The sequence below is a fragment of the Tenebrio molitor genome, chromosome 3, assembly GCF_963966145.1.
Source record: "Tenebrio molitor chromosome 3, icTenMoli1.1, whole genome shotgun sequence".
Taxonomy (NCBI): domain Eukaryota; kingdom Metazoa; phylum Arthropoda; class Insecta; order Coleoptera; family Tenebrionidae; genus Tenebrio; species Tenebrio molitor.
The window spans coordinates 7,925,741-7,947,877 of record NC_091048.1 but is presented as its reverse complement, the minus strand read 5'-3'; the positions used below and the strand labels follow the sequence as shown (position 1 = coordinate 7,947,877).

Here is a 22,137-nt window from a genome sequence, read left to right as displayed (position 1 = left end):
TAACCGCTTTCAACACGTCGCTCCACTCCATTTATTGCTTCATTCAGCGAAAATTCTTGATGCTTTACCTCTTTATTATGTAAATGTTGAATTGTTTTCAGGCTTGAGGAAAGCCACTCTGAATCCTAAAGTACCGATGAAACCGTTGTACTGGACTAGAATTTTAGCGACATCTCCTGTAGACACTGTCGATTCTTCTTCTGCCACTTCTTCGGCCCTCTGGACTCAAATAGATGAATTGCCTTTAGATAGTCTAGGAGAATTCGCCGATTTGTTCTCGAGACAAGTCATAACGAGAAAGCCAACGGTTAAGAAACAACAACAAAAGACGAAAGTGGAAGCTGTTAAGCTTCTAGATAGTAAAAGGTCACAAAATGTCGGAATACTTGCTCAAAGCTTACACATAGACTTTCAAGAAATCGAAAACGCCATTTATAATTTTGATACTTCTATCGTCAATCTAGAAGCGCTACAACAAATTTACGAAGTGGTGAGTGGTACTTTGTTTCACAAAATTTAATCGTCTAATTTCTTCTGCATTCCAGAGGGCGACGTCTGAAGAATTAGATCTTATCAAAAGTCACTTATCAACGAAACCAGAAGTACCACTAGACAAGCCTGAACAATTTCTACACGATCTTTCAGAAATATCTAATTTTGCCGATAGGATATCGTGTCTGATGTTCCAAGTAGAATTCGATGATTCTATCAGTACCATAGGGCACATTCTGACCAATATAAAATCTACTTGTGAGGTACCCACTTGTTTACATTTTCCATTAGAACCATTTTTACGATGACTGTTGTAGTATCTAGTTAATAGCACCGAACTGAAAGAAGTTTTTGCAATAATCTTAACATTGGGGAACTACATGAACGGTGGCAACATGTCGAGAGGACAAGCTGATGGGTTCGGATTAGAAATCTTGCCAAAATTGAAGGATGTCAAGTCAAAAGATTCCAAAATCACCCTTCTTCATTACATCGTGAAAATGTACATGAAAAAGATTGAGAATCCTTTCGAACCCAACGTAATGCTGCCGGTACCAGAACCAGGAGATATCAAAAGAGCCGCCTCTGTAAATTTTGAGGACGTCAGGATAGACCTACAAAAACTAGAAAAACAACTTGCAGGTACCACAACTAAAATTGTGCAGAAATAGTTTTAAATGGTCTCGTTCTAGAATGCGACGAGAGGACCCAAAAAGTAATAGAATCGTCAAACGCCGACAACTTGCAGCCGTTCAAGGACAAGATGACCCAATTTCTGGAGAATTCTAAAAAGCAGCTCACGATAGAATTCGAAAATTTAGACGATTGTAAGGTCAAGTTTATCAACACCATGAAATTCTACCTCTTCAAGCCGAAATCTGGCACCTTGGAGGACCACCCTCCAAATTCCTTTTTTGAAATGTGGCTACCATTTTGCGTGGATTTCAAAGACATCTTCAAGAAGGAGCTCATCAGGATGGAAAAAGAGAAGTAAGCGTGGAGACGGTGACAGCAATGAGACTAAGCTTGATTGTTTCAGAATCCAAGAGATAAAGAAGAGAGAAAACGAGAGGATGTCCGAGACTGTCAAGATCAAAGAACGCGAAAATGGGTTGAAATCAAAAATAAAGAAACTCCAAGCCAAACACGCTTCACAAGTTAAGACCAACAATTGATTACCGAATTTATGTTTTGTATTGTTAAAATTTAAGTTTTATTTATTGTCGAATATTATTTCTGTTGCTAATATAAAGTTTTAGTGTTTGTTTATAAAAAAGAATTGTATTTATTAAATTCGAAATTGTCTAAAGCATTACCAGTAATTTCTGTAACCATTTACACTTTGAGAGTTTTGCAACAAAGGAAGAATCTCTTCGCGAGTGCTGCTGTTAAACGAGTCACGACTGGGAGGTTGACTGTGCATCGTAGGAAACTCCACTTCCACTTTCCTCCATGGCAAAATTATTCTTTCGGAACCATTCCTCCACCTTCTGTAGACCATGCAGTTAAACAACGCCTGCAAGGGATTCATCAACGCCTAAAAAGTAGTTTTAGAAGATCTGACAATGAAAGTGGAAGACTGGTACCATTATGTACCATATCGCTATGATCCACTCGGCCGGAAGATGAAACCAGAGAGTCCACAACAATATCCCGTTGAGCAAATTCGGGAGCCAACACAAGTAAAACACGAAATTTATCACAGAAAATTTGATTTTTATGGCGTCCAAGATTTCTCTTTCTCTAGAAGTGAACTGACCTGAGGCGCTTGTTATTATTTCTTCCATGTCTTTGCTAGAGTGGTGGTACAGACACGGATTTGCTATCATCACAGCTGTTATGGGCAAGTAGGTTGCAATATAATTTGGCAGTATTCGAAGAATTGCGGTTCCTAAAGACGTAGAAGTGTGGCAACTGCAATTAGATTGTTTATTTTTGATGATTTAAGGAAGAATGGTAGTACTTGGCATCTGGTAGGTAGAGAAGGGACAACCCTGTCGTGGTCAGTATTCCTGGTAGGATCCACGCCGCTAGATGGTAGTACGTAGTTTGGGACGCCTGTTCCTTCAGGATAAATCTCATGTCGATGGCGTAAATGAGAGTCCAGATCCAGGTGGCGGTGTAAAAGTATTGGATCAAAGCCTGGAAACGAAATCTCAACGGAGGGAAAGCACTGAAGGACACTTACTGAAGAAATTGCGCAAAATACGACGCTCGAGTCGTCCTCGACTGCCGGCATGATATTTTTATAATTGATCCATATAGTTGACCTCGCGAATACTCCTGGGTTATTTTTAAATGTTTAGTCAGTCGGAACTGTGACATAACTCACCCAAAGAAGCCAGAAGATCGGCGACTGCCAACCACACAATTATTTTCCTTCCCCGTTCTGCAGAAAAAGACAACCATCGGTGTTTATTGGAGAATTCTTGTCGGGGTAAAATCTACAATTTGCGATTGAAGAGAAGTAGAAACAATGAGGAGTCTCACCTGGTAGATTGCACCGAAAATACCCAAACATGACGAGAAGAGACAGACCGCGTTGTACGCATCCGTGTTAAATTCTTGCATAATCGTCACTGCCATGTCAGTACCGTTGCCATGATGACAACAAAATGTTTGTATGGTTGGATCGGCCATTCCTCTTATATTATAAACACAAATTTAACACCAAGCGAGAGAGCACCGAAGCCATAAAAAGTACCAACGGTTCAAGTTTCACATTGAATCGAAATTTCTCCGATTGATTTGTCTACTACACCTTGTCACATATTCTTGTTCACTGTGTAACAGATACGACATCTTATTCATGAACTGAAACCTTGCGGTTATCACTACATGATTTGATATGTGCTTTGAACATGAGTCGAGATTTATTTGCACACACAGAGATAAATTATCGCCGCACTTTAACAGGTTCAAAGATATTTAATTTTGACTGATAAGCGCGTTGCTGTTCCAGAATATATATTTTTATGTAAACAAACGCCAGAGACGGACTGCCAGGTTTTTACTTTATATTTCGATTTGTAACGTAAGATAAAGATTAGAGGTTTTCGAGGTACGAGATAAGTCAAGTTGGTATAACCTTGACTGATATGGAAAAAAAATGTTATATTTCCCACATTTACGTTTAAATCAATAACTTTACAGTGTCGGTTCCGCTTCATCAATTTTTATTGATGAGGCGGAACCTGGTTTATTAACTAGATAAAAATCCACTTTTTTGTGAACAAAAAATTAAACTATCAGAATTTGATTTAGAAATGAACAGCTCTAAAGAATATTTACGTCAATAAGAAAATTAATAGTGAATTATTAAGTATTGAGAACGGTAGGGACAACGTACCGATCGAAGACAATTGTTTGGAGGAGAAGAGTAGCGACGACCTTCTTGGACTGAAAAGACACGGAGACTGGAAGTCTTCAAGTGCAGTTGAAGGCTGCATTGAAGATTGTGTCGAAAACAAGATTCAATTTGCAAGAAAAATTCTTCATGGCGTCACAAATAAAGAATTTTCTAAACCAACGACCTCAATGTGTAATCAAGAAGACAACGAAAATTCGGAGTATGAAAATTTTGACAATGCTAATGTAGCTGCAAGTTCTCTAATATTATTTCATTGCAGCGGCAACGAAGGCCGACTACAAGAGCCGTGTGAGTTTCGAGAAAGTGCTAACATCTTGTCTTCAACTTCTGTCTACATAATTTTCGAAACCATGCAAATGTCGCGGCAAGTCCGCTAATGTTATTACAAGGAAAGCCGACTACAAGAGCTGTATAAGTTACCAGAAAATGCCCCAACATCTTGTCTTCAACTTCTGTCTACATAAAAATTATTATAATAATAAATTAATTTTGAATAAATTTACTTACCGTTCTAGAACACCAAAAATTACTTACCGTCGAGTTTCTCGTTAACAACGAGTAAACACAACTTACCGTCTTGACAACAGACGTGGTAAACAGGCAAATAGAGTACAATCGCGCAAAAAATGTATTTATTTTATTTAAAAAAAAAAAAAATTTAGAAGTTACACCTTCATATAAAAGAAATTCCAAAAATTTCAAATATTTCACACACTGCTGGTTGAATTCTCTTCAAAAGCTTGCATTGCAGTCCCAAATATTTCTTCGTTCCCAGTGATGTGTTTTGTCGTCCTTACCCGATTTAGTTCACGTACGCTTCCTGTGTTTTCTAATAAATTAACTACTCTCTGAATCTTAAATTTTGTGAAGCCTTCATTTGGATAGCGTTCCACAAGAAGTCGAACTGTGTCATTTAAATTCTTATAAGACTCTCCATGGGCAAAATTGTTTCCTTTTTCAACGATATTGAAATTTCTGCCATTGTTGTCTATTTTTAAGGTATTTTCAATAAATTTATAGAATTTTACTTTTCTAATAAAGCACGCCCACTTTTTTAAGATTTTAAGGGGAGCACAAAATGTTGCTTGGCAACGTTTCATCAATTGTTTTAAAAGGTGACTGCTCCAATACCTTCAAAATTTAAATACAATTTTTAACAACAAAATATAATTTCTTCGTTGGATCAGACGAGTTATTTTGTTAATTGTTTGTGTAGACACCTATTTTTTTAAATGTTTAGCAATCTAATAATAATTGCCCTTAATTTTCAATAAAGGAAACGTGTGTTAAAATTACATTTTTTAACATGAGGTAATTCTATTATTACTAATACGAGTATAATCGTCACCGTCTAAAATATCTGCATTTTAAATTTCATAAAAATCTGTTGTCAAATTACCGAAATATTAGGCTCGAAAGTCTTAGGTGAGACACCCTGTATATTTTATATCTTTCTCCATTGTTCTAGAAATTTCCTTTGTTTTTCTTTTTCTTCTTATCAACATTCCTCCTGTTTCTTTTCTTTTTTCTTGTCGTTACCTTTCTTGATCTTCTTTGAGAGGGCAAGTTCCATGTTGTCTTCAATATTAATTTTATAGGTCTGACAAATGTTATTGAAAGCTGACAAGGTAATATCGATAAAGAATGTACCATTAATAAAATCGTTTATCCGAAATTGTTAGTAAAGTTACATAAAATTGTCAGTAAAGTGTCTAAAATCGGCACTAAAGTAGTTCATTGTACATACTACAATTTTGTGTATTGTGGGTTGCGAACATTAATAACAGTGAATACAACTTTTTTTCGACGGGGCTCCAAATCGCTTAAAATTTTTAAAATTAGCTAGACGTTTCGTTTGACAAGTGACATTTATCAAAATCCGTTCACGCAGGAGAAAATTCTCAAATTCTGAGTGTTGAAGAAAAAATGAAATTTAACATTGTATGTAACGATAACTGACCGTTGATCTTGTGTCCGTGTGGGGTGGGGGGGGTCAGCCCACCCCAGAATTCTTCTGGCACACCCCAGAATCTGTCTGTGGTTTAAAATCTGGCCCACCCCAGCAAAAAATCGTTGCTACGCCCTTGCCGTCGAGGAAACAGATTTCTCCCATAAATGTTAGTTATGGCAACGCAACAGACTGAACCTTGTGTAGGAAAGTAGGAACGTGCCACAAGTTGTTACGAAAAGAAGAAGGTAGACATTTCCAGCACTTCATTTAATAAATTTGTCCGTGAATTGTAATTGTGTTACTTTTTTATCATAATTCGTGTCATGCTGTTATTTTATAGTGAGGTTATGTCATATTTTAACGCTGCGATATGGGTTTTTCAAAACAAAAGATTTCTATAGGTGATGCTACCAGAATATTAAATGAACACCCATTACATACATGCTTATAACTTTATTTTGTCCTACAGGCTTTAAAGGATTCCTATATACACAATTTTGTCTAAAGAAAGCTTACAATTCCAACAAAAAATAAATTAAACCAACATTTTTTCTTTCTATTTTCCACCCCTCTCCTTCTCTATCCTTTCCCTCTTCTTCCCTACCTCGTTCATCCATCCTATCTCTCTTCCGTCTTCGCTCAATATTTCTCCCCGTTCCTTTTTCTCCCTCTCTGTTATTTCGCCGCATGCGCTCCACATGTGCTCGATCGTCTCTCTGTCCTCACGGCACATCCTGCAACTTCTCTCCTCTCCTTCCGTCCAATATCTGTTCGCTCTTTCCTCGTTCCCGCATCTAAATCTCGGAACATCTCTGTCATGCATCTCTCATACTTTCTGTTGTACCTCGATTCTCTAATTCTCTCCCTTCTCTCTTGCTTATCCGTATCTCTGTCCCTCTCGCTCAGCTCCGCACACATCCATCTTCCTTCCGCTCTCACTCTTTCCACTTCCTCACTCCCATACCCGTTCCTCCTGCAGTACTTCTCTCTCTCTCCTTCTCATCCGCGTTCTTTTTCTTTTCTCTATAGCACTCAGTCAGTATCCTGCACTCTTCCCTTCCGCCCATTCTGTCCTCGAACTTTCCCGCTTTCACTCTCAGCTTGCTCCTCTTCCACTCTACCCTCACTATGTACTCTGGTGTTTCTCTGTCCACTCCTAGCACCCATCTCAAATATTTCTTTTGCACTCTCTCCACCTCCTCATGTTCCTTCCATCCCCAGATTTCTGCTCCGTACATCAGCACGTTCTCTACCATGCAGTCGAATATTATCATTCTCCTCCCGAACTCACCTCCCCAATTTCTCTCTCCTATTCCCCAAACGCATCCAACTACCTTGTTCGCCTTCCTCACTACCTCTCTCATCTGCGCCTTGTCTGTGGCTCTTTCGTTGAAGGTGTAGCACTTAAACTCTCTCACTCTTTCTATCTTGCTTTCTTCCCACTTCCACTCCCTCTCCTCATTCTTCATTTTCGTCTTGTCCACATTCACTTCCAGCTTTTTCCCTACCCACTACGACACCCCCCCCCCCCCGCTGCTTGCGCCGTTTTCATCAACATTTCGTCCACGTCCGCCACATACCGGGTGTATTATGAAAAATCTTTGATGCTGTAACTTCCTTATTTTTTATCCGATTTTAATAAATGATATGTCAAACAAAATCGTTTTAAATGGGCTACAACTTGAATTGATCCAATATTTGTTCTTGAGTTCTGTTTTTGACAAATGATAGTCAATTTTTTTTTTCAGATGGCACTATTAACTTTTTTTGCTCAGTTTTATAGAGATTTTTTTTTAAATATGAAAATGTAAACAACCATGCTCATGCATAGAAACAAAAAGAAGAAATTAAAAAATAATGTATTTTTTTTTAAATTAAGCAGTCACATTAAACAGTAACAAAAGTGCATTCTAATTTTGCTAAGTGACTAAGACAGCTATGGACATTCAAGACAATGTCTATTTGACTCCCGCCAATAACAGAGATGATTTAATAAAAAGAATCGTAGCAGTATGTGAACAAATACCAACAGAATTTTTATTAAACGCCGCAATGGGCGTCAGTGGAAGGTGTCGAATGTGCGTTAGAAAGAATGGAGGTAATTTCAAACATTTGCTATACTAAAGTTATGGTTACTTGATTTTTGGAAATTCTATTTTTTTTATTAAAAACAAATTTTTGATTTTTTATTTTAATTTTTATGTATTGAGAAGATAAACATCTATCAGAATAAAGATAAAAAAATATACAGTGCAACTTAAAAAAACAAAGTTAGCTGCGGTCTGTCAAAAAATATAATGTTAAAAAAAAATCATAGCATGTCGGGCTATAGTGTTTTTAAAACGATTTTGTGTGACGTATCATTTGTTAAAATCAAATAAAAAAATAAGTTATAGCACCAAAGATTTTTCATAATACACCGGTAAAATTTAATTTTTATTTATATTCCTAAATATTTATTTCACAAAAGTCAACGTGTTAAGACATTATTGAAATCAGAAAAAAATTCTCAACCAGAATACAAAAAAAGTATAACTATGTTTACATTTAAAAAAAGAAAGTTGCCATTTATTTGACATAATAATTAATTGTAGTGTTTTTTTAACAATTTTATTGCTTTTTTTGTTTATTAAAATCAGACAATAAATAAGTTAAGTTAAGTTACGGTTTGCCGCTTTGTCGCGTTTTTTAGGAAACAGCCTGTAGTTTGATAATATCACTACAAAAAGCATACCAGTTAATATTTCTGGTCTAATAATTCAACAACGCTAGACAATTTTCTAACCCCGTTATTAGCCTTAAATAAACACATAAGCACGTAAGACATTTTTGATAATTTTAGATACCAATGTAAACAACAATTAATGATGTGATAATAAAACTTGACAAGAAAAAGTGTGGAAACAGTAATTGTTACAAAAGTGTGTTTAAAGCGTTTTTGTAATATCTAGTTGTTAAAGGTGGCTTTCCGGACTGTTTGTCACCATGTAAACAACCTCATAACGGCCGGAGTCCGTTAACGGTGTCCGTTATGAGCGGAAGCGGCCGTTATGAATGACTAAATAACTATAGCAACGTAGATCTAAACTTTATTTTTCAACTTTTTTACAATTGGTACAATAATTAATGTTTAATGTTATGGGACACACCTTGAATTAATCGAAATCCGTATGCCACTAGCAGATGTAGACGAGATCGAAGATGATGCTTCAGACTTTTAACACCAACACAAGCGCGATTTTGCAGGGTATAACGATGACCTCACTTGCTCTCCGGACATCGGGAATATCTTGATCGCGATTTTTTATTTATTTTAGTCGTTTATTTTCAACGGAAAGTTAAGTGTTGAACAAATCTGACAAACAGCAGCAAATGTAGACAAGATCGAAGATGATGCTTCACAATTTTAAGAGTAACACAAGCGCGATTTTGCAGGCAATAACGATACCTCACTTCCTCACATCGGGCATATCTTGATTGTGATTTTTTATTGATTTCATTCATTTATTTTCAACGGAAAGTTAAGCGTTGAACAAATCTGACAAACAACATTGAAATATTTTTTTTTCACAAACAACGGTTGACATGACGACGTCCTCCGCACACTTTTCGATAGCGTTGAAAAAAATGTATTTCAAAAAGATAATTGTGAACGAATCGTAGAGATATTACAAAAACTATTGTACAATACACGTCCGTTAGGGCCTTTACAGCCTCGCCAGTATTATTCGACTCGCTCTGCGAGCTCGTCTCACAAAATCTCTGGCTCGGCAGTAAAGGCTATCCTAACGGACTTCTACTGTAAAACACTATACCGAATAAGATCGCAGTGTCTCTCTATTATCATCATCTTCAGCTTTGACTCAATCTCTTCTTGATAAACTTCATCACGAATGAGATTGTGTGAATCTTCAACATCACTACCTAGCTTCTCGATGAGTGCGTTGAGCATGTACATTTGAAACTTGATGTGTTGTGTGCAATAGATGATTTGGTAGGCGTGTACTTCCATCGCAAGCCCTGCTAAATACAGCATCATTTTTAAATTGAGAACAAAAAAATTCGCCTGATGAGGACACTACTTGTCGAAAATATGTTGAAAAAAATAAAGTTCGCTGTCGTTGTCACGTGAAGATATAATACGGGTGCCCCACACCAGAGGTAGAGCTGTGTTGATCAGGACGAACGTGTTGATTTGCCTCCACTCTCTCAATATTCTCAGTTTGACGTCGTTTCCGGCTGAACTGATGTCCCACAGCTCTATGACGTTCATGCTATTTTCGACCATACGGTTTTTGAGCAGAAGAACAAAGAAAGCAAAGGCCGCCTGTAATCCTTTCATAGATTCAATTGTAACACCTCTGGGTAAAAATTACATAACACATTTGCAAGAAGAGTGGTCCGTACTTAAGCAGGTCTTCCATGCTAGGTGTTTGAAAGAAGTAGTAAAGCTGAAGAAGTAAGAGTCGAGTAGGTGATGAGCGTTAATTTCACCAGTGCTTGACAAATTTGAATTGATAAATGCTGCTGCCAATCACACGGACTGGTTTTAAGCAGTCATCTGAAAATATTCTACAAGAATTTTTGATAAACTTACAGATCATTCGATTTCGATTCATCATTTAATTTCAAAGAAAAAGTCTCCAGCAAAAAACCACGACTGTAACTCTTGAAATTGATTCTGCTTTGGAAATATTATTCGTAATTGTTTCCTAATTTGATCGATCAATACACCTAATAATGCTTCTCGGTAAAGTAAATAAAAATTAGATAAAAAAACCCAACCAATTCCACAAGAAGACGAACTGTGTCATTCAAGTTCTTGCGACACCTTCCATAGCGAAAAATTGTTTCCTTTTTCAACAATATTGAAATTTCTGCCATTGTATTCTATCTTCAAAAAAAATTATTTTCAATAAATTTACACCATTTCACTTTGTCAAATGTCAAATTTTTCGAATCAAGAATTATCAGAAACCGTCCTGATTAGGAAATTGCAAAAGGTGTATGATGAGGCTGCTGCCTATTCTCTACAAATCCTTGCAGCCTCTCGGCTATTGCTGCACCATGTCTGTTTTCCTTTCACCTAATTATTTTTACGTTGTTTGTCGATTATTTGTATTGAGAGTTTGATGCAAATTTTTAATCAAAGAATCAGCCCTGAAAGTTTGTGGGTTGAATTTTGACACACCTGTATATGTCGGAAAAGTATTGAACAAACGTTCGAAAAAAACTTATTAGAGAATTGAGAGCACATAATTCTACTTCGGAAGCATTATTGACAGTTGCTTTGCAATTGGACCAATCAACATATTATTTCAAAATGATTCTTGCTAATGTGGACGTAATTCCAAATCGATATTGCTTTATTTTAAATCGGTAAAGAGGAGTGGGGGGAGAAAAACGTTTTACTGATTCCGGCGTTTGGAACAGTGAAATGAAAATTTGATATTAGAATGAGTTATGTTTAACATTTTAATCTAAGAAGAAACTATATTTTCCGGAACTTTTTATTTCTAATGAAATTCGGCGAGATAAATTTGGGACTAGGGGTGCCAAAAATGAAACATCACTTTTGTTTTAATTACAATATTTATTTGGTTAAGTTGAAATCAATAGTGTTGGGGTGTTAAACAATCTGAAGGAGAAAACACGTTTAAGCAATTGTTTCTAATAACCAAAGGTTACTGCCTCTTGGTTTCATGTTCTTTTATGTTTAATGTATTAAAACAAAAAAAATTAATTTAATGTTCGTACAAAAAATATTGTACGACCCACTTGCGTGGAGACATATTCCGCTCATTCGCGCATTAATTAAAGGCACTCGCTCCTTCGTCGCTCGTGCTTTAAGAAAATGCGCTCATGCGGGAACATCGTCTTACCGCACTTGGTTCGTAAATAACTATAGTATCATGGCAACTTCATTCATATACACTTTGGTGTCTATAAGGCCGTCTCACTTGAAATTTTTGACATTTCAAATCGGTCCCAGTTGCGTACATTCAAACTCTATTTTAATATTTAAATAGATGGCGCTGTTCAAAAAGCATGTTTTTACCTGTCACAGGTGTAACATCAAGATAATAATAATATAACAACACGAGCCTATTCGAATGCAACGTTGTGTCAAAATTTCAAAGCAATCGGTGAAGAACTTTCGGAGATCTTAGATTTTGAACAAACGAACACTTACGTTTTTATTTATATAGATTTTAGCCTAATCGTTCTGTGCAGATTTTAGACACATTCTAATACTAATTACGTAACTATCTTGAGTAGGAAAAATGCATGTGTCTATTTCTAAGGTAATAACATCCGTTCGCAAATTGATCCATTTTGAGTAGTTTGTTCATCATTTGCTTCAATTTCTATTGAATGCGACTCTTGCAAGAATCGACATGACAGAGTAAAGAGCCTGGAATATCTGTGAAGTTAAACACAATGAAAACTGACGACAAAATTTTCCAAAATGTGACTCACAAACATCAGTAGTTTAAAGTTTACGATGAAACCCTCCGAAAATTTCACTTGGATGGGATTGGCAGCATTAATTAAAATCAGAACTAATTTCTTTCTGTTTCTGGTGTTCCAATTGTACCAATTCGTTGTGACTAATCTTAGTAACATATTTTCCGACTGCAAAAATAATTTTATCTCAGATTCTGAACTGTGCGTTAGTTTACCTCGTCTTCTAAATATTGTCCAGCTGCAACTGTACTTAACATGGTAGACAGTACAGCAAGGGCTACCACGAAAGTATGCCACAGCATTACCTCCTACAATTTGCAAAATTTTTGTCAAAATGTAATCAGCTGTAAGAAGAAATCTATCTTCGTTGTTTGTCAATTTCTTACTGATTTTGCGAACGTTGCGGTTAAATATTTATTATGATGACTACTTACTTGCAAAAATGAAAGTACAATACTTGTGCCAACAACGATTGTACAAATGACAAAGGGTATTATCAAATTACTCATCTGCATCAAACCGTTACTTTTCCATCTACAAGCAAGAAATATATACTTACATTACACTACACAAATTTCCAACCCCATAAAATGTTAGATAACAAAGTGAACAACAAGTATTGATGTAAAAAAAGTAGAAGAGAAATAGTATATTACACTATAAGTGTTGAAAGTGCTTGATTTTTCAACGAGCAATACATGATATACTCTCGAGCGCCAGCGAGTGAGGATAGTATTGCGAGTTGAAAAATCGCACTTTGATCACGAGTTGTGTATATTATATTTTCCGACATCGCTTATGAAAATGAGTCTCAATTTTAAATTTCTTTATAATTATTTTACTACCATATTTTTTGAATTTTCCGGATCTGGAGTTTCAATTAATGCAAATAACAGTGTTTTAAATTTTTATATTAATAAGTAGGTAGTAGATTCTTAATGTAGTAGATTGCTAAATAAATTTGCCTCACTAGTGAGTTTACTTTCTCCATTTTCCTCACTAGTGATGCAAACGCCTATTTTCCTCACTAAATTGAGTGTTGAAAGTATCATTTTCATAATCGATGTTGGAAAAAAGTGTTTTTCAAAAGCATTACCGAATAAGATCGCAGTGTCTGTCTATTATCATCTTCAGCTTCAACTCAATTTGTTTTTGATAAACTTCATTACGAATGAGATTGTGTGAATCTTCAACATCACTACCCAGTCTCTCGACGAGTACGCTAAGCATGTACATTTGAAATTTGATGTGTTGTGTGCTATAGATGACTTGATGGGAGGGTGCCACCATCGCAAGACCTGCTAAATACATCGACATTTTGAAAATGAGAACCCAAAAATTCGCTTGACGGGGACACCACTTGTCGAAAATGTGTTGAACAAAAATCTCTTCGCTGTCGTGTTCACGTGAAGACAACATTAGGGTGACATACAGTAGAGGTAGAGCTGTGTTGATCACAACGACCGTGTGAATCTTCCTCGATTCACTTAGGATTCTCAGTTTGACGTCGTTTCCGGCCGAACTGATGTCCCACAAGTCTAGAATGTTCATAACATCATCGACCAAGTGGTTTTTGAGCAAGAGAACGGCGAACACAAAGACGCCCTGAAATAATTTCTTGCATACATGTGTGACACTTGTTGGTGTAATTTACATAACACGTTAGTAAGAAGAGTGGTCCGTATTTAATCAGGTCTTCCATATTAGGTGTTTGAAAGAAGTAATAAAGCCGAAGGAGTAAGAGTATCGTGTGGGTGATGAGCGTTAGATTCAGCAAGCGTTTGACAAATGTGAATTGATAAATGTCGCTGCCGATCACACGGAGTGGTTTTAGGCAGTCATCTGAAAATATTTTACAATCATTTGTTTATTTATATTTAACAAACTTACAATTCATTCGTTTTGGATTCATCATTTAATTTCAAAGAAACAGTCTTCAACAAACGACCACAACCAACTGTCGAAATTGATTCTACTTCGGAACTATTATTCGTAATTGTCTCCTAATTTGATTAATCAATACACTTAATAATGAACCAGTCGAGTCTTTCACTATTTATCGAAGTTTCGTCAGTCAGTGCTCTATAATGGAAATTAGATTTATTCTTAAGTACCTACATAATATTTTTGGTCTACAATACAAAAATTTCCGATAATAATGCGGAATCTGAAAAAGTGCCCCGAATGCTTGCAGCGTTTCCACGTTGAATAGCAAGGGATATCCTCTCGAAACAGATTTCCAATGACATTAATGAAATCGATGGCTTGTTTGCACCAAGGGCCTAAGGTTTCAAAAGCTAAATCTTTAAATATGTAATTTGAGGAAATAGTTAAACTATATTTGCTATGTTTGCGTTTGCAAACCATTTCAGCGGCAAGACCTGAAACTTCAGAAGTTTTCAAAACGTAACTGTCTGCAAGTGTATCTACAATAGTAACGTGCCAAACTAAAGGTTGGCTTTCAATCCATGGTACTAAACTCATCCCATCTGGGTGTTTTCTATCATCCAGAGACAGTTTGTTTGGTTCTAAAGCTGAATTAACATGAATAGAAGTCAAAGACCGGTTGATAATAGAATTAATTTCAGAGCGTCTGGAAAATGTACCACTGCTTTTTGAACAACTTAGACCGTGGATACCAATTTCGTCAACTTTCTCATTGCATTTGCAAATACGAGGTGCACAAAGATTACAACCCAGTCTTAAACCAATACAAACTTGGAAGGGAGTGTTATCTAAGAGAGTACCAATATTAGGAGACGGTACTGCATGTAATCAAGATCCTGATTCTATACATTGCAAAGCTTAAGATTAAGTCATTGGTAACTATTCGTTTGATATTGCTATTATCCCAATTCTTCTGAAATTGTGGAATTGTTGGTCTTTCGTTCTCATTTTCTACATCCCAGATTGCTAAAGTTTCATCATAATCATGAATAATAAGCTTATTATCTTTTGAATTTAGTAATAGAGAAACAAGCTTTTTAACACCATGAATTGAAGATAGGAAAGCAGGGAGGAAAATATCGCAAATGCCGCGAATTCCCAGTCCACCAAATCTAATCGGTAAAGTGGACTGACACCATTGTAAATCAGGTAAACGTAAACATATTGTTTAAAAACACAAATTTTAATACCTGGTGCTAAATTTTGAAATTTCTTTTTCTATTTTGCACCTATAACACAGTCAGTATAACACTGAGCAAAAAAAGTTAATAGCGGCATTTGAAAAAAAAAGTTGACTATCATTTGTCAAAAACAGAACTCAAGAGCAAATATTGGATCAATTCAAATTGTAGCCCATTTAAAACGATTTTGTTTGACATATCATTTATTAAAATCGGATAAAAATTAAGGAAGTTAGCACCAAAGGTTTTTCATAATACATCCGGTATATCGTGGCAGCCCTGTCTTACTCCCTTTGTCGTCTCAAATCATTCACCTTCTTTCTCTCCCACCTTCACCTTGTTTCTTGTTCTGGCATATATCTCCTGATCTTCCGCACCAGCCTGTCACTTATTCTTCTCTCTTCCATACATTCAAACATTTTCACTCTGTCAACCTTGTCAAACGCCGCCCTGAAGTCTACGAACAATGCGCACATCCCCCCCCCCCCTTTCTTCCTCAATTCGTTCCTTGTTAAATGGTACAGGAATCCAGGATGTACATATTGTCCATAGTACCTCTTCCCTTTCTGAACTCTGCCTGACTATCCGGCAACACTCCTTTTTCATCAATCTCTCTCTTCATCCTTTCGTTCAAGACAGACGCATGCAACTTATACCTGGTGTTCAGGAGAATTATTCCTCGGTAGTTTTCCGCTGTTTTTCTCGCCTTTTTTAAAAATTGGGCAAATTACGCCTTCTCTCCAGTCTACCTCGGGAATCCCTCTCATCTCCATACCCCATTCATCAGTTCAACCATTCTCTTTATCATTCTTTCGGTCCCATACATCCACGCTTCATTCAGCATCCCGTCCCTCCCCGCTGTGATTTCTGTTTCCTCCGGCGCCGTCTGCTTCTCCTTCATTTGTGTATCCGCCTCTCCTTCTTCCTCCCTTCCTTCCAGCAGTTTCATGAAGTACTCTTCCCATTCTTGCATTAAAGCTTGCATTAACCTCGTTCACTGATTCCTTTTTCTTTCTCTTTTGGTTTATGTATTTCCACACCTCCCTCTCTGTTCTTATTTCTTTTATCTCTTTCTCCTGCCTTTCTCTCTTCTGCTTCTTCTTCTCTCTACATTTACCTCTGTATCTTCTTTTCGCTTCTAGGAATCTACTTTTGTCGATCTTGTTCCTCCTCCATCCTCTCAACGCCTTTACCGCTTCCTTCTCCGCTTGCTCACATTCTCTATCTCACCACCCATTTTTCCTTCCTGCACCTTTTGACCCACTTACTGTCACCTCCTTTTTCGTCGTTCCTTTCCCGATCACTTTGTACAGCTTTGCCGCCATCTTCTCCACGTCCTGCTCCTCAAATGTTGCTTTTTCTAGTCTCGTCCTGTACTCTTCCACTACTTATTGTTCATGCCTACGTAGTACGTATGTCAATTCCCCTTCTTCATCCCCTTGTTTGTTCCAGTTCAGCACTTCCCATCCATTTTCTTCAATCCACTCCATCAGCCTCTTCCTCTCTGCATTTTCCACCTTGTCTTTTGTTTTTCTTTTATCATCCCCCTTCTCTTCTTCACAATTTCTTGCTCCTCATTCTCCTATTCTCCCATTGAAATCCCCTCCCACGAGTATGCATTCTTCCATAATTTTCTTCATTGTGTTCTCGACCCGTCTTGTTGTTGTCCACATCTCCTTGCTATATCTATACTGTTATTAGATATTTTCCACCACTCGTTTCCTATATGAACGTTTCTTTCCATGCATTCTTCTTCTACCCCCTTTTCTCTTCGTTTTTCTTCAATGTCCAACTTCACCCCTGTTACTATTCCCCCTGCAGCTCTTTCTCTTTTTCTTTCCGGTTTGAGCACTCATAGTAATTTACACAAAAAAATACCGTAGTCTTGTAGGTATGGTTCCTTTATTATATCACATTTTATAATAATAATAATAATAATAATTGTATGGTTGTGGAGGGTTAAGAATTGTTATTAAATAATAATAAAAAAGTGACAATACACACTGGATTACGCTGCTGTACAGAAAATGTCTTCCATAGTCTGTATCTTGTTGGTCATCATTCTAGAGTCGTAGTCTTGTCATTTTTTCTTTTTGCATTTTAGAATGGTAGTGAGCAGTGTCCACTATGATCCATGTACGTTCCACGTGGACACCACTCAGGAACTCAATAAAGTTCTTTTTCTAAAACCCTAGACGCCCTGAACGCCGCCACACAGATTTGCAATCTACTGTTCCACCATACATGATTGCTACAAGAATGATGAATGGCACTAACAAAATTGTTGAGGAGAAAAATTTCATTTTAAAATCTTAACAATTAGATCTTCAACTCTAAACTAATTTCAGCATTTCTAGCTCGAGGTATTTAAAGGTATTTTTTACAGTACCATTAAAAAAAGAAGTAATTTTAATAAATGTTAAGCTGCTACTAAAGTGGGCATTATTTTCATAGCGTGAAATAAAGTACTTTTATCTTCTTTGCGTTACTAATGGGCTCATTATTATATCGAAAACAGTTTAATAATGGATCGTTTTATTAAACTATTTTTGTAACTTCCAGCTTTGTTATATTGGCAACATCAGCCGTTTCACGTCAGACGTCAAGGTAAAGTCACAGTCTCTTCTGTGGTAAAGTGTAAAGCTACGAAGTAAATTTAGTAAGTATAACATTTTAAACGTTTAGCACGAATGACAGATATTATTGAATTTGTTTCACGGCTACTAGATTATTTTTAAATTTAAATACAAATCGTCAATGTCTGTTACCAACCCACGCAAAAGTCCCTACTCTAATATGAAAACTGGAGCAGGCGAAATTTCAGGAATTAGTAAAGCTAAGTAGATAAAATAGTATATTACACTCGTTTAATAAGACGTATTATCAGTTATCAGTTATCACACTCATTCCATTTCATTCCTCGCTACGCTCGTCGTGCTTTAAACACATTCGTGTGATAATAAAAAGCGTCTTATTGAACTCGTATAATAATATACTTTTTGTACTCATAGCTTTGAAAGCAACGTTTCCAACATTCAACGCTCGCTCCGAAACGAGTGCTTCCCGGTCTACTCGAATGTAAAAATTGCAAAAAACACTGGCGCTTTGAGGCATTCTTCCCTGGGTTTTCCTCCATTAAAAAATTACGGAAAGATTTATAATCGTTGAAAATTGTTCCTACAAAATTCACAAATTATTGCAAAAATTGAAATATCAAGTGAAGCAATTGTTTCCAATGACCAAAGATCACTGCTTACTTAGTTTTATGTTGGTTATTGTTTAATGTATTAAAACAAAAAAATTTAATTTAATTTTCGTACAAAAAATATTGTACGAACCACTTATGTGAAGACATCTTCCGTTCATTCGAGCGTTCATTGCGTATACTAAAAAAAATACTTTGGGGCAGTCGGGTTGTCCTTTAAAACCGTCCAAATAATCTGGCATTTTTATTTCTGTAATCTATAAATGCTAAACTAAAAAATCAATATAATTTCAAGTTGCCTAAAATATGTTTTTTGGGATAAATTTTTTGCAAGTTTCATATGCTGCGCAGTAGTAAAATAACCGCAAACGCCCTTAGCGACTGTCGATTCCAGATTCACTAACATTCAAATAGTACATTTTTTTTAATTTCTGATTGCCTAAAATACCTTCTCCAAATTCGTCATCAGCTCTCGGACTACTATGATTTAGGGATATTCGTTACTAGGTTGCCATAAATTTGGTTAGGTTGGAGGCTATGTGGTTTCTGGTGACAAACAAAAGATATCCCAAAAATGTAAGGCAGCAAATTAATTGTAACAGTTGCAAATGACTAATTTCTCGCTAAATGATAGATGATTTTTCGTTTCACAATCAATTTTGGTTACTGGCGGCATATTTATTTGGATTTAATCTCTCAATTCAAAGTAACCAACCTTAGGCATTCAAAATAACTTTGGAAAATTCTAGTTACACACAACATGAAAAACGTTATTTCCCTAAAAGTTCGAATTCTAGGGAGTAATCCATTTTTGACACGAGATTAAATAACTATAAGGTTAGGTATTAAAACGATTCATGTTATGAAATTTTCTGACAATTGCTTCGAAAGGTTATGTTTGTATCAATGTCATAAGTGAAAGAAATTACAAACTGTCAAATTGACAGGAACATAAAATAACCACAAAGTAACCAGCAATAAATAAACGTACTATTCCAGACAAAAAATGTTGTCCATCTTTTTCCTATCATTTAACAAAAATTTGGTGTAGTTTAAGCTTTATTGTTATTATGATTGACGTTTGCAAATTAAAATTTGAAATTTATTACTGTCACCCATAAAAACATAAATTATAGACACAATTTGATTGACACATGTCAACATGTGAAGCGAGGTTATTCGTTCCTAAAGGTCGCTTTATAGCATATGTGAGTGGAATGACAGTGGACGAAATTTTTTGTCCGCCATTGCACCGCTATTTTGTTTTTTACTGTTTCTCTTGTTTCAATAGAGAGAAAGCGAGGAACGAAATCGTGACGTCACCTCAAAAGGGTAAAAATTGGACTATAGTTCAAACATACGTGAAGTTACTATATAATGACGTCATCGCAAATGGGTAAAAATTGGACTCTACCCTCTATCTAATAACTATTTTTGCGTTAAAATTTGATTAATAGTGTCAGTTGTTTGACGTTTATTAGCTATATAAAGATAGCAGAGATACGAAAAATCTGACACTGTCAAAGTCATAGCCTTTACATTTGTATTAATCATTGTCCGTTATTTTCTTCAAAAGAATTTTCTGCAAGTAAGAGATTCAACCACTAAAGTGCACAGATAAATACATCCAAACTACAAGAAATAAGAAAATCTAAAATTTGCCAACAAATTTGTTCACAATACGAAGATTTAATGCTCTTGTAAAATGCTAATTTTATGACTGACGGGCCTCGAGAGGGTAATAGTTTTTCTAACTCACGTTGAGCCAGCAATAAAAATAAACTGCGTACCCTCATTACCGCAAGTGCCATCATCCTCTTAACTTTTAAATAAAGATGGATTTATACCGAAAAGAAGCCCGGCCTGTTGGGCCCGGTGTACCTGGAAACCATCGAGAAAGAGCAAGAAAAACATCTGTCATTTAAACCATAAATTCATCTTCATTGTAAAACTAAGAGGAGGTGGCACTTGCGGTAATGAGGGTGCGCATTTTATTTTTATTGCTGGCTCAACCTGAGTTAGAAAGACTATACCTGCTGCAGTGTTTGACCGATCCAAGAATTCTGAATACTTCTGCAACTTGAACTACACCTCGCCCAAAAGTTTTATTACTGTGCAACAGCCTTAATTAAAAACATGCGCTAATGGGGGAACATCGTCTTCCCGCACTTGGATCGTAAATAACTATTGGGGAAATTTATTTCATACTTTAGTACACTAGTACCAACTTGTATTGCATTAAGTTTGCTTAACTTCCATACACAGATATAAAGAAAATACAGAATGTATTTCGAGTCCGTATTCTCCACCTAAGAAAGTACTCCGTAGTATTCTTTGTACTGATTTCAATTGGAAAGTTAATTGTTTTATTTGTGGAAAAGAAGCGATGGCATCAAGGAGAAGGAATTAAAAAAAAATAATTATGTAACCAATGCAGTTTTCAAAGAAACTGTTCTGCATTTGGTTCAACAATGAAAAGAGGATTTATTCAGAGAGGTGCACAAAAGAGTATCCGGTGTAATAGATCTATCCCAGATTCATCATTCACTTACAATTATTTCTTAAATTTTTCAATAAACTATTAAATAAACAAAGATCGGTAAATTCTAACTGGTAAAAATTTTAGTATTAGGTTTTAACAATAGGTACAATGGAAAAAACGCCATGAAAATTTATTCACTGGTGTACTCGTTCGAGCTTTCCACTTTTTCAGACTAACGACGCTCCACTATATGTTTAACTTACTTATTTACATAAAGAACTGAACTCTGACTTGAGCTGCCTCAATTCCAATGTGTTTTTTCCCAGCAAGGGTTATGGTATTTACTATTATTGCTACTACATACTACTACTATAACTATAGCATTTGTCACAAATTTCTTTTTAGGAAAGCCGCATTATTAATGTGGCACGTCTTCTATATCCCTCTTCGAATCGTATTTAACTGAACATTCTCAATGTATGACGCATTTTAACCTTACTTCACATAGATTAGAGATTCTTTCTGGCGTGCCCTAAAGTTCAACCCTTTGACTTCTCCTCAGCACTGCTGATGCTTCAATATCGGTTTACAATTGCACGATACAAGCATTTGAAATATATAAATCGATATCAATCAAATTTCTAAATCAAAATAGTATATTATGTTATGAGGAGCAAAAATGAAGACAAACTAGCCAAAGCACATAAAACCATTTTTGCTCCGAATAACATATGCTATTTTTTCTTCAAACCTTCATAACAAATTATTTAAGACATGTTAAGAAACCAGGTAGGAATTTCAAATGATTTAGCGAGTTTACTTTACTGCCGCTCATCAGCGGAGATAATAACTTCAGGGACGCCCTCAGCGGAGATAATAACTTTATCTGCCGCTCGTCAGCTCGTTAGATGCCATGACAATGAAGTGACCCTTTAGCATTATCAATGCAGCAGGATAATGTCATAATTTACGGACGTTTGAAGAAAAAATATGTTACTGCCCTATAGCAACATTACGCTGTAATCTAAAAAGTAACTAATC

At 36.1% G+C, this 22,137-nt stretch overlaps 3 protein-coding genes across 12 annotated transcripts in view; 1 reads left to right on the top strand and 2 right to left on the bottom strand.

Annotated features, from left to right (window-relative positions):
* Nucleotides 1-1,807, top strand: part of capu (cappuccino) — a 31,838-nt gene extending 30,031 nt beyond the window's left edge. For all 10 annotated transcript variants that reach the window (XM_069041060.1, XM_069041061.1, XM_069041062.1 and 7 more), the window contains 5 exons: nt 102-490; nt 546-755; nt 810-1,134; nt 1,185-1,482; nt 1,532-1,807. In XM_069041060.1, the coding sequence (XP_068897161.1) occupies nt 102-490; nt 546-755; nt 810-1,134; nt 1,185-1,482; nt 1,532-1,667 (1,358 nt within the window). In that variant the 3' untranslated portion in view covers nt 1,668-1,807. The remainder of the gene's footprint in view (nt 1-101; nt 491-545; nt 756-809; nt 1,135-1,184; nt 1,483-1,531) is intronic.
* On the bottom strand, nt 1,746-3,410 carry LOC138125638 (G-protein coupled receptor 143-like). The gene is made up of 6 exons (XM_069041069.1): nt 2,983-3,410; nt 2,825-2,936; nt 2,681-2,775; nt 2,456-2,634; nt 2,079-2,406; nt 1,746-2,029 (listed from the first exon to the last, which is right to left on the bottom strand). Exons 1-6 carry the CDS (start codon nt 3,130-3,132, stop codon nt 1,805-1,807), a joined length of 1,089 nt encoding a protein of 362 aa, XP_068897170.1. The 5' UTR covers nt 3,133-3,410; the 3' UTR covers nt 1,746-1,804.
* A 7,993-nt stretch (nt 3,411-11,403) lies between these two features.
* Nucleotides 11,404-18,274, bottom strand: LOC138126671 (uncharacterized). The gene is made up of 7 exons (XM_069042437.1): nt 14,172-18,274; nt 13,936-14,123; nt 13,378-13,886; nt 12,716-12,815; nt 12,497-12,589; nt 12,294-12,449; nt 11,404-12,237 (listed from the first exon to the last, which is right to left on the bottom strand). The coding sequence occupies exons 1-7, from the start codon at nt 14,194-14,196 to the stop codon at nt 12,175-12,177; spliced, it is 1,134 nt and encodes a 377-aa protein (XP_068898538.1). The 5' UTR covers nt 14,197-18,274; the 3' UTR covers nt 11,404-12,174.
* Between the last annotated feature and the right edge of the window lie 3,863 nt (nt 18,275-22,137).

Coding starts and splice junctions, on each gene's coding strand:
- LOC138125638 (XM_069041069.1), bottom strand. CDS start 3,132: ATGGCCGATCCAACCATACAAACATTTTGTTGTCATCATGGCAACGGT. Junction 2,776..2,824: donor CGATCTTCTGGCTTCTTTGG/GTGAGTTATGTC, acceptor AAAATAACCCAG/GAGTATTCGCGAGGTCAACT. Junction 2,407..2,455: donor CTCTACCTACCAGATGCCAA/GTACTACCATTC, acceptor ATCTAATTGCAG/TTGCCACACTTCTACGTCTT.
- LOC138126671 (XM_069042437.1), bottom strand. CDS start 14,196: ATGATGAATCCAAAACGAATGAATT. Junction 13,887..13,935: donor TCTTCTTACTAACGTGTTAT/GTAAATTACACC, acceptor AAATTATTTCAG/GGCGTCTTTGTGTTCGCCGT. Junction 12,816..13,377: donor AGACACTGCGATCTTATTCG/GTAATGCTTTTG, acceptor TCTTGCTTGTAG/ATGGAAAAGTAACGGTTTGA.